Source organism: Aptenodytes patagonicus, chromosome 7 (genome assembly GCF_965638725.1).
Source record: "Aptenodytes patagonicus chromosome 7, bAptPat1.pri.cur, whole genome shotgun sequence".
Classification (NCBI taxonomy): Eukaryota; Metazoa; Chordata; class Aves; order Sphenisciformes; family Spheniscidae; genus Aptenodytes; species Aptenodytes patagonicus.
Window position 1 is genome coordinate 17,037,950 of NC_134955.1, and position 12,209 is coordinate 17,050,158.

The 12,209-nt window shown below is 39.6% G+C and overlaps 1 protein-coding gene across 17 annotated transcripts in view; it reads right to left on the reverse strand.

Moving 5' to 3' along the window:
- Positions 1 to 12,209, reverse strand: part of PTPN5 (protein tyrosine phosphatase non-receptor type 5) — a 90,021-nt gene that overhangs the window by 6,588 nt on the left and 71,224 nt on the right. For 16 of the 17 annotated variants that reach the window (XM_076344151.1, XM_076344140.1, XM_076344150.1 and 13 more), the window contains 3 exons: positions 11,679 to 11,816; positions 8,229 to 8,339; positions 3,232 to 3,392 (listed from right to left, as the gene is read on the reverse strand). In XM_076344151.1, the coding sequence (XP_076200266.1) occupies positions 3,232 to 3,392; positions 8,229 to 8,339; positions 11,679 to 11,816 (410 nt within the window). The remainder of the gene's footprint in view (positions 1 to 3,231; positions 3,393 to 8,228; positions 8,340 to 11,678; positions 11,817 to 12,209) is intronic. The other variant, XM_076344149.1, reaches the window with a different exon arrangement.

The following is a 12,209-nucleotide window of genomic DNA, read 5'->3' on the forward strand; positions in this document are numbered from 1 at the left end:
GCACAGTGCTATCAAAGTTGTGAATTCTTATCACCTAATAAAAAGCTAGCAGCAAAAGCTGACAACCCTTCTTATGCGTTAAATAATTAAGTGAGCATCCTCAGGAATAATTACTTGACAACTGCAAGAAAGCCTGCTTCCATTTAAACTGCGCTAAAGTCATAATACAAAAACACTGGCAACAAATGTACAAGCAACAATGGAGTTTGCAGTTAGCTGCTGCTCACAAAGTCCTAATACTGTTTCTTTCACTTTATAGACAGGTTTTTCACTGGGCATTTATGCTCGTTAGGGAAACAGCTACACTGGAATTGTTTTAACTTCTATTACAGAATGATCAAGGCAATTCAATGGAAGTTTGGGGGATGATCTTACTCACTAAGAATTCACTTCAGTCTTCAAATAATTGTGATGGAGGTACCTACCTGACTTAAAATTTTTGTCCCTGAAACTCTTTGTACCTCATACCCTGACTCTGTTTTCTTTACTGTATCTAGTTTGTTCATCAATACTTCAAATATTTCAGGGTTTCAGAGGACTCTCTGCTGTGGATGTACATCAATGGTTAAAAAAAAAAAAAAAAAAAAAAGCCCTTTGTCTTCCAATTTATGCCATAACCAAACAGGCTACAGTACACAGCGCTTGTATACTGTTTCCTGTCCATAGACCTCAGAGTGTTTTGCAAACGGAGCGAACAACACCGATTTTTAGATGGGTGCAACACCCATTTTTAGATGTAAAGCAAACAGCACTGAGACAGCACTTGTCCCAGGACAAGCTGCAGGTCTCTCAGTGGCTGAGGCAAAGTCATAATCCTTCCAAGACTGCCCAAGAGTGGTGCATTATCCACAGGACCTTAACAGGACTGCTAGCCTGCCTTTAACATGACACTGCTTTTAAGAATAGGGCCACAACAAAGATCAGAGGGATGGAACACCTCTCCTATGAGGACAGGCTGAGAGAATTGGGGTTGTTTAGCCTGGAGAAGAGAAGGCTCCGGGAAGATCTTATTGCAGCCTATCAGTACTTAAAGGGGGCTTATAAGAAAGATGGGGACAGACTTTTTAGCAGGGCCTGTTGCAATAGGACAAGGGGTAGTGGTTTTAAACTAAAAGAGGGTAGATTCAGACTAGATATAAGGAAGAAATTTTTGACGCTGAGGGTGGTGAAACAGTGGAAGAGGTTGCCCGGAAAGGTGGCAGATGCCCCACCCCTGGAAACATTCAAGGTCAGGCTGGACGGGGCTCTGAGCAACCTGATCTAGTTGAAGATGTCCCTGCCCACGGCAGGGGGGTTGGACTAGATGACCTTTAAAGGTCCCTTTCCAACCCAAACTATTCTATGATTCTAATAGCTTCATTATTAGGTTTGTATCTATTTTTTCTTAAAGGTGCGTTATTTTATATCACTGAAGGACAAAACCACAGTGATTATGTTCTACCGAGGATCTCCTACAAAGCCCAAAGGAGCTACAGTACTCAGCGTAACACAGGCCTTGGCTAATGGCTTGCTGCATATACCACTCTCAAATAGAGGCAACATATTAAATTCCTTCTTCAGATAAAATGACTGCAACTGAGAATAATCTGAAAGGGCTCTGGTCCACAGTTATCACATAAAATACTTCATAATCCTATCACCATGTCTCTTAGTAGTTATTTCAAATAAAAATATCCCATTTCCCCCAAAATTATTACTGTGTCATGGGGATGACACCATACAAGAGGACAAAACAAGTATGCAAAGCAAGAGTGACATGGTGACCAGAATCTTTACCTGCAGCAAATACATAATACTTCAAGGAGCTCTTAGAGAGTCACAGATTTCCAAGGGCAAAGGGGACCTTCTTACAAACCATGTTATTTTTCTCTGAACGATCCCCAATTTGTCAAAATCTGTTTTAAAACACAGGCAGAAAAACTGGACATGTGGCATCATATGAACATTTTACCAGCGATTACTCCGTATTAGCTTATAGGTGGATCTTTGATGACACTGGGCTACCAACCATTCATGCCAAGAGTCTCTTTAAAAACATCCCCATTGTATGAAATACCCCATTTACTATGGTTTCTGGATAGCAACCATCTGCCAGTTCCTAGAAAATGTTATGCGAAACTAGGTAAAATTCCTTACAAAAATCCCAAAGATCAATTTGGAACAATGTATTTTATTGAAATTATGGAAGATTACCCTGGTGAGATTACTGCATCGCTTATCAGACTTTCTGCTATTTACCTGGAATAATTGTTTTGAGAACTGACTTGCAGCTTTCCAGCAATCACATTTAACCTTTCTAAACACTGGCAAAACAGGACTTGCTTTCAGACCTCTGGAACTTCTCAAATTTTCCAAGAACTAGAACTCAGCTATACTAAACTTTAATGGTTTAGAGCCTGTGGACCAATTTTTTAAAACACTCTTGGGTGAAAATCATCCAGTATAGCTGATTTAATAATGGTTAGTAGTTGTTGCTTAACACATTCCCTAGTTAGACATTCATCATGTCTACAAGTGATAAGTACATCATCTTACTTCTTTCTGAAGACAGAAGAGAAGTATCTTCATCTATTTTTTCTGCTCTGTGATTGATAATTACAATTTTGTCATCAGGCTTCAAACCACTGTAAAGATTTTGCTTCTTCCATATAAGTTTTCATCTTTGCCAGTGGCTTTTCATGGATATTTCAGTTTTACTATCAATTGCATACATTTCCTGTCTGTTGATTAGTACTTGCTGCAATCAGCTTTGCCACCGTTTCATTTGTTTTATGTATTACACTTAAATTATTGTCTTTGGCCTAATGAGGATTTTTTAAAATCGAAGAAGGAATCTATAAAACAGGGAGTTTTGAGGCTTAAAGTTGAATGTTCTCATTTTTCTGCTTGCATGTGTCTCCTACTTAATTTCACTCACAGTATGTTAATCTTTGGTAACCTGGCCCTTTTAAGATCGTTAAAGGCATATATTACTGGTAAGGCAAATAAAATGAGACTGTTCTTACTTGTAACTGTGCCACCACCAGCTTCCGTGTTCAGCTCAGCCTGTATCTGAATGCAATACTTGGTAACGGAAAATTATTGTCACTAAATTTTAGAAGTTCCAAGCATATTTCAGAAGCAGTTGGGCAAGATCTCCCTCATGTCTAACTGATGGCCAATATGACAGTATCTGCACTATGCCACTGTATGCAAAGAAGCCCTTAGAAGTCAGATACAACATTTATTTACCTGCAGTGAACAATCACTGGGGCATTCTTCTCTTCTGCACTCTGCATTGCCTCTTCCACTTCCAGTACTAGCTGTAACAGAGGGGGGGCTTGATCTGGTGTCTTCTGGTCTGGCCAAGACGTGTACCAGTAATGTTTCAGGTTTCTGACTTCTTCTCCTTTCTGCAATCCAGTAAAGACAAACATCACAAAGTTTTAAAAGAACTTCTGGTTGTAAATTGATATTGAAAGGGCCTTCCCTTTAAGAATGAGATGAGTAAATCAATGCTAAATGGAACAGGAGATCCAAATGGCAAGCCACACAACACAGAAATCTGGATTTCAAATATCACGTCTGCAATTCAGTAAACTGCCTTAAAAAAAAATACCCCCCCCCCCCCCACGTATACTGCTCTTTTAGTGCCAAGAGCTGCGTACAAAACACTCCAGGCAGTCTGTTCCCTCTTGACAGATTCATTCAGCAAAGCCAGAGCTGTGCTTGTGACATAATTGCTTTCATAATGTATTTGACAGACAGAGAGCCAGGAGCCGTATCTCTGTCTCTGATAGCTAGATAGATAGATGAGGGAAAGAGATGGGAGCTTATTTTTCTATCTCTTCTGACAGACAGACTCATATCAGTTTCCTGTCAATTCTACTCTTCTCTTAGAGGTGGTGAGAAATTCAGAGACACTACGGAAGATGGGAATTGTATCTAGCTGCAGTCCAGGGCTTTTTGAGACACGCAAATTCCAATTCTCTCTATGTCTCAGCATGGCTACGAATATAGCAAATGTGCTGTTACCTTTTCTGAGTGCCAAGTAGCACTGCGTGCTTCTGATTTTGTGTGTTCAAAGTGACATCCTTCTGCCTGATTTCTAAAGGTGCCAAATAGGGAACCTTTCAGCCATTACATAAGCCAGCTGGCATAGGGCTAAGCAAATGTCTTCAAAAGGTCCAGGAACAGAAGCGTTAGCTTCCACAACCTTCCCTTCAACACATGGCTGGCTGAGTTTAAGAGGGGAGGAAAAAGAGAACAAATTTGTCTCTTTCTAAAGAACCAGGCACAAAAATCTGGAAGTAGTTTCTGTCATCTATACACCTAAGTCCTTATGACTGTCAGTCTCTGGATGTTAAGAGTGCGCTGTGGTTGTGCCACTTTCCATCCTTCTCTTTGGTTGACAAAGCTTTTGCATAGCTTCACAGTGAACTACATGGGAGAAGTGATCCAGTTAAATCTTTTTTCTTTCTCATACTGGATTAATTTTCAGATGGATCGATCAGTTTCCCCCTTTGGCTTACCACACAGTCACAGAAACGCTTGTCTGGGCACATGGGAGATGGCACAAGGGTAGGAACAAGAGAGCTGGACAAAGGGAGGCTAGGCTCCCTAGTTGCTGTTCCAGCTTATCCTGGGTTTAAAGTGCTCATTGAAGCACAGATGTAGGAACCTTAAAGGTATATTTAGCTCAGTTTAGGAAAAGAGAGTCTTACTATCATAGCACAGAGCCTGGCTTTAGGTTATTTACCCTAGTGAGAAGATATTCTGGTTAAGAGAACATAACTACAGTTGTCATGAATAGTACTTGAGCTCACTACTGTAAATGCGATCAGATTTCAACACTGCTCTGAAACACAAACATACACAGTTGCTTTTGAATGTGTGACTATGTGTGAGCCACAGAAGTTGTGAAGACTGGATTCTTAAGTGGGCTGTGAAAAATTACAATAAAAATGTTGTCAATAACACTGAGAGAAAAGTAAATGGTAAAAGTAATCTGAAGAAAAACATGAATCACTACATAAAGTCACTCATTTGACAGAAACAGAAAAGAGCCAAAGTTCTATTGATGAACTCTGGATGTCTTTAGTTTTGTCTACGCTGTTACCAGTTTTATGCTTCTGCTTAGAGAACCCCGACTTCTCTGGTTCTGTACATTTCTGCTTTGACTTAAACAAAATAACTCTCTATTGGTGCTTCCTTGAGACTGAGAAGACTTGGGAACACCTAGGAGGAAGCAAGATTTAATTGATGGTTTGAAGTCTACCATCACATACGCTGTAGCTGAGGCCGAAATCATCAATCAGTGGCTAGACACTGGCAGGTTCCTTTGAGAAAGGAAAACAAGCCTTGCCCTATTGCCTGAGCATTTTCTAAATTCCTAAAGCTTGCCAAATCCAGTCCTCTATTCTGAGTATGACAGTCCACGCTGTAACACATGCAGTAATCATATATTGCTGGTGGTGGTATCATATATTTCTGAGCGCTCCTGTTTAAGGGAAAACAGGAGTCCATTCATGACTTCTCTAGTTTTCACTACCAAGTCATTTAACGTACGTATGGTCCGGAGCCACTACTCCACTATTGCTATTAAATGACAAATGTACAGCACTAGACAATGGTAACCTAACAAATGGAATCTTTATTTCAGCTCTAGAACTCAGCAGTTCACCTCCTGACATTTGGGGGTGGGAGGAAAGAGACACTGCCCCGCTAGTACTGAAAACAAAAGCACTGTTTAACTGAAAAACAAACTGGGATAAGCTTAAAGAAAATAATCAAAGTGATCATTTGAGTAGGAAAGGAACTACATCCTTAGAGATGTTTATGTCCAATAAAGGCTTTCGTATCATTTGTGATAGAAAAGCACTTGTCTTTCTTGGCTATGATTGGGAAAAACGTGTGGTATCTATACTTCTTTCCTTATGACTTTGCTGTACTCTGCTATCCTAGTTATTCTTTTTTTCTTTCTGTTAGTGCCTGAACATACTGGATATGCCAGCCCTGACAAATAATGTGGCTTTCAGTTTGCTGGTGGTGGTTCCGCCCCCCCCCCGAGGGATCCACAGTTATATATACAGAAAAGATATATTCATATCTGACTCCAAATTCTGAAGCTCCTTCTCTAACACAGGGAACTTCACCTAAGGAAGAACTGAGCAGGGACAAGAGAATTTGGGAAAACACTGAGAGGTTGCTGTTGGAGGAAAACATTCTGCAGGGATGAGTGTTAGCTTGAAAGGTACTTGTGAGATGGGAACATGGCTTATTACGCTTGAATTGTTGTATACAAGCTCTTCAGGATTGTTTCTTTGTTTTGTGCAACACCTGTTAAAGTGAGATTGTCTTTTGGATATGCTACTGCAATATCAATATTAAAAGCCATTCCCTTGCAATTCCCACCTGAAAATGGAACTGGCTATTACCTTCCTGAGAAGAATTTGAATGATCCTTCCCCAGGGAGAGAATGAAATTGCCTTCCAGAAATATAGAGGGAAAGTGTTTTTTTGCTGGGGGGGGGAGGCAGGGAAGAATGTTTTAACCTAGATCTCTAAAGTTAATGTCAAGCTGGAAAAAAAAATTGCAGTATTCACTAATATTAAAATGCTGTATTTAACAATTTAAAACAATTATGAAAAACTCTTCTGGCAGACAGTGTAGTTTTTTTATTGAGGAAATTTTGTTTTGTCACCATAACTAAAAAGTGACTGGTTCTGTTAGATACCAGCATTCCAGCAGAATTAATCTGTGTATTATTCTTGCTGCTGCACTGTAGTGTTTTGGATAAATTGTATTTAAGACCTTTGCAAGTCTACAACACATTTGTAAATATTCTTTACTTCCCACTTGTCAGGGAGCGTGATTTTCTCCTTGCTGCCTTTGCCAAAAGCATGAGTGACAGACTTTCCACGCTCTCAATCCAGACATGGGATTTCATATGCTGGCTTTCTGCCTATTAGCATATGGCTGAAGAGACTTGAAACTGGCTAGATAAAAGGAGAGTTTTTTCAGCTTGGAAAGAAATTGTGGTGTTATACTGAGGTCAGGGGTAGATCTGGTAGATGAAACATGTATAAAGTTTATGTAAATAGACTGTTCTTATTAAAACACGTAGCTTGAGATTCTAGAACCTAGCAATGAAAACAGTTGTAAAATAGGACTCTGGTACTTTAGACTAAGTAGCATCTAAGTACTTAAAAAGTTAAACCTGTGTTTAAACTCTCCATCCACAAGATGACAGAATGGTTACTGGTATGTAAAACTACATATACAGTTAGTTGGAAGATACTAATGTTTAGAAATGTAAGCATGGAGAATGCTGTGGTGAAAGTGTTTTTAAAGGTCATCAACACTTTCAGTGTCTTGGAGTGGAATGATCCCTTAAAGCATCTTCAAAGTCAAGTCAGCCAAATCACTCAAAGAATAAATTAGCATGGTACCTATTAAAAGGGGTTCAGCCATGGTGAACAGAAGTGGTGCTACCACACCACTGACAAGTACCAAGCAGACCAGTAGTCCCACTGCTGAGAGAAACTGAAAACAGGTAAGCAAAATGAAAAAGCCTTTTCCTCAGTTCTCAGCTCCCCCACTTCTTGTTAGTAGCACAAGTCATCTTGGGTATAAACAGCTGGTGGGTATCCAGCAGTCTGACAGCATCCTAATAATGATCATAAAAAGACAAGAAGCACAACCTAAATATTTCTTAGGGGTCTTCCCATACTACAAAATACGTAAGATGCCATGCAGGTAAAAGTTCCCTGTTAGTAATCAGTAACCCTTTGCCTAAGTCCATGGTCCAAAGAATAAACAAGCCTCTGAATTCTACAGAACATCATCACAGAGTTTAGCGGGTTATTCCACAAGTGCCGTCCGTCTGACTTGCAAAGGCTGGTAAGAAGCTATCCGTGAGCTAACATGTCACTCTAAGTGACCAGTCAACACAGAAGACGTGGGCACAGAATGAGTCACTGTTTTTTTTCCACTGAGTGAACCCTGTACTACTACAATTGGCCTGGTAGCTTTCAGATTGTACATATGCAGTATAAATCTCTGACTGCTTATTTTACTGTAATTTTTGTATGTTGGCGAACTGGGCAAAGCTATAATGACTTCAGTAATGAAAATTGATATTTGTACAGCAGTACACTGTGCAACAGATTTCTACACAACTCTCCATGAGCATCTCCATTTAAGGCTTAAGACAGCTAAATTACTGTAAATACATTGGAATGATTTACCTTTAGGGTGATGAGCCTTAAACGGTAATCGTCTGCTTGTATGACTCGGTTAACTGTGATTTCTATTCCTTCATAGGTGACCTGTTCCTCTGGCCAATATTCTGTGCATTTCTGTGTGCAATATAAAATAAATCTAGTTAAGCAGATATCAAGGGAGGTTCATTTTTACTCCTCTGAAATTGGATATAGCACATGCACAGATGAATATGAATGAACATTGTTTCTATAATAAGTACAAGTTTTCATTTTCTAAACAGGGACCACATTTCAGGTGATTTTTGCTGCATTCATAATAGCCTGATTGCATGATTAAAAATGCACAGATCAAGTAATGACTAACCAATGCTTTTAAATAGACACATCTTTCTTTATCTTTATGTAACTGATGTGCATTTTGAAGGTTCATTAGAAAGGCCACTGGCCAAGTGCCTGTGTTTTTAGATTAATCCTCTTCTTAAGATAATAATGATTAGTATCATATACACTAGTTACCAATATTTCTGTGGTGTGTATGCACTGATATGGAAACACAAAATACATCTTTTCTATTTTTTATATTCAGAGAGCATTGACCCTTTATAAGATGATCATTTGCATAGGTTTTTGTACAAAAGAACATGACTGGGGATGTTTTGGGAATTAGATTATGTACCAAAATCCACTTTAAATGGACACTGAGAATCTTTCAAAGCTAAGGAACTAAAATGAAGCAATAGCTGTGAGAGCTATTAGACTACTACAATTGATTTTGCCAAAAAACAGTCAGATGCAGCCAGCACAACCTGACAATTAGAGAAGGAGAAACCATAGTCCATTTGCAAATCTACATTGTGGTACTGATACACTAGACATGAGTAGGTGAGAATTTGTAAGTGCTCCTATCCTGGAAGGAGGACTGAAAAAGACTGTGGTTTTTTTGGTATGCGGTTTCTCTTTAAACTAATCAATATGCAAAGGAAGAGACAAGCACTTCAACATGGTGCAGGAACTAGTTCATGGACAAGGAATGACATGAACAAGGCAGGGTCTGATAAAAAGGCTCCCTTGTGATAATGGAAGAAGCAAGCTCATTATCACAGGAGAATACAAATCTGCTATTGGACAAACCCAGTTAAAGATGATGTAAGCTTCCTCTTTTACATAGCTGTACACAGTCTTGAAGGAAGTAAGTTAAATGGTTTTGCTCTCCCTCACCAAAAATAATTTCACTTCAGGAGAAAGACTAACAACGGAAAAGTATCTTGCAAAGTTACTGAGTCAAAATTTTTGTGTGGGAGAATCATTGTTGTTCCATCTGCATAGTGCATCAGTTAATAACCCACTGGGAATGTAGCCCACTGTGTCTCTGTGAAGTTATTTACGCAGATTGCATTTTTAATTCCTCTCCTCTTAAACTGCAGAATCCATTGTAAAAATTGTCAAGAGCGCTAGCAGCTATCAATAGCACAGACGTTGCTCTGCTTAAAGGAGTGGAGTAAGATTGCCCACTCATTCTGTGGGCTGTCTGTCAGTTCAGATTAGATGTGACAGAGGGCTGAGATACAGAGCTTTTAATACTCACATTAGCAAAGTCATTGCACTGAAGAGGAACACAAAGCCTCTGTTATTAGCATCATTGCCAAACAAAGGTTTTGGTTTTGAATCTGCGTACTTCTGAGTCCTGTTATTCATGTATTAATATATGTGTTATGGAAGAAAGGGAATGAATATAGGAGACATTTACATGAAAGGACTTAACCTATATTTATGACTGAGATTCCTGACACCGTTTAATTTTTGACGCAAAAGGTATCAGAAAAGACTCAGCAGCTCTGTTATGACATATAGGCTGTAGCAAGCTCCAGTTATATAGTGCATCAGCACTGCAGTGCACTGCTTCCCAAGACTGATATGATGGGTGAAATAATTGGTCAGTGTGGATAAGAAGAAATTCAGATGTAAAGGTTATTTTACACTCCTGTTATACAATCTTGCTATGAAAACTATAGTGGAAGAACTTATCACCAGATATGTATTTAGGACCAGTATTTCCTCTACATCATCTTCTTTAAACCCCAAAGTCCTTAAATGATTCTGGTACAGTATGTCATGACATTTTAACATCTTATTTGCCATAAACTAGCAACTCTGATCAACAAGCAAGTTACTACTTCAGTGCTGCCTCTCAGATAGAGGCAGATATGAGTTTAAAATGTTAGTGCAAACAAAACATTTAGATCAGCAACATACCGTACTTTGCATCAGCAATGCCTTGACAGTATGCGTCCAATCAGCTGGCTGTATTAACTGATCATTTTTAACTTGCAAAGCATGACAATTCTGTGTCTGTCTTGTTCATGTCTTTTCACTAAAATCCAAGGTTAAATTTATTTACTTCAGAACCGGGGAAAGCTAAAGGTTTGTGCACATGTATAATTACGGGCACTAAGCTTCCAGCTAGTAGTTAAGCCATTATAACTCTGCGTGTATGACAGAGGTATGCCCATATTCTTGGGCTTCTAAGTGTCTAAAGCCTCTTCGCCAAAGGAAATTCTCTCACCTAAATTACTAATGCATTCTCAGGGACAAGCTTTGACAAATACTACTGCTGCTGCAGCTTAAGAAACACCATTTGGATCTCTCCACTACACCTTGCTGCCAGTGGTGAAGTGGGATGCAGAGCCCAGCACATGCCCAGACCACTTTCTCACATCTTACGCTGCCAATAAAGGCAGACCTAAGCCCAGCAACCTGTCTGTGAACTGAAGCCCAGGCACATGGTTCTTGCAAGTCTGCTATGGGGCAAGTATTTTAGCAGGTAAGTAATGAATAGCTGGAGGGCAGCAGTAATTTAAACTGCAAACAAAAATCACATTAGGTGGATTAGCAGAAACACCATGACAATTTAATTTCTGGAAGTAGGTGCTGAACAGAAAATTTCAGCATCTTAATATTTCAAAAGCATTTCCTAGACGCATTCAGGAAAAGGTCCTCCATATCCAAGTCAGCTCTAGTTGTTGATTATTATAACTAGCACCTTTCATAAGTCAGGGACAGCCTCAATGAAATGTTGATATAGACACTGAATCATAATAAATGCAAGATAAACCAGCACCAACTCTGTTGATTAAAGATATTCAACCTTAGTAGTTATGGGGTACTATTGTTTTTGATTCCTTTAGAGAGAACTTGAAAGAGTGTCTGCAAATAGAGCTGGGTTTGGAGAGGTTTCAGGTCAGCTGGGAGAGGAAAAAAGGCCAAACCAGCAGTAGGCTAAGTCAGACTGCAAAACAAAACTTACAGTAAACTGAACTGAAAAAGAAGCCCACATCTTCTCTGAGCCTGAAGAATTTAATGCTGGCTCTGATTGCTCAGGCCACTGAACCAACTTCTGTTTGCTGGCTTAGCATCTATGCCGAAAATATCAGCTAGAGTACAGATAAAAATATAGACTATATGTAACACCATTACCTCATTCATCTCTTCTATATTGGTAATCATGACAATGATGGGAGAATGCTCCTGCCACACCATTCTCCAGAAATCACTGACAGTATTAACTATCGGTCCCTGAGTAGCAATATATACCTTTTCCTCTCCTCCATAGCCCTGCCAACAAAACAACAAGAGATCAGTTTTAACAGGGATGACCACCACAACCTTGAAGGTTCAGTCTTTAAAACAGAGAGCTACCACTGGTTGGAATGGTGACTCCACGGCATCAGTTCTTACCCTCTCTATCTCTCTCCTGCACAGGTGTACATGGAGCAAAGGCACAATATGGACTCACATAATTCCAGCAATGAGTGTCCAACAGCCTTGAGGTGACTCTGGCTAGGTCAAGAGCCTTATTCAGGCTTATTATCCCGTGCCTTGGTCAGGCCAGCTGACAAGCAATTTGCATCAAGAAGTGCGGAAGTGTGTTTTTGTCTGGTCTGAACCTGTACAGCTGCACTTTGAGATTTGGTTTTCAGTTAATATAAGCAGGAGAGAAGAGCAATC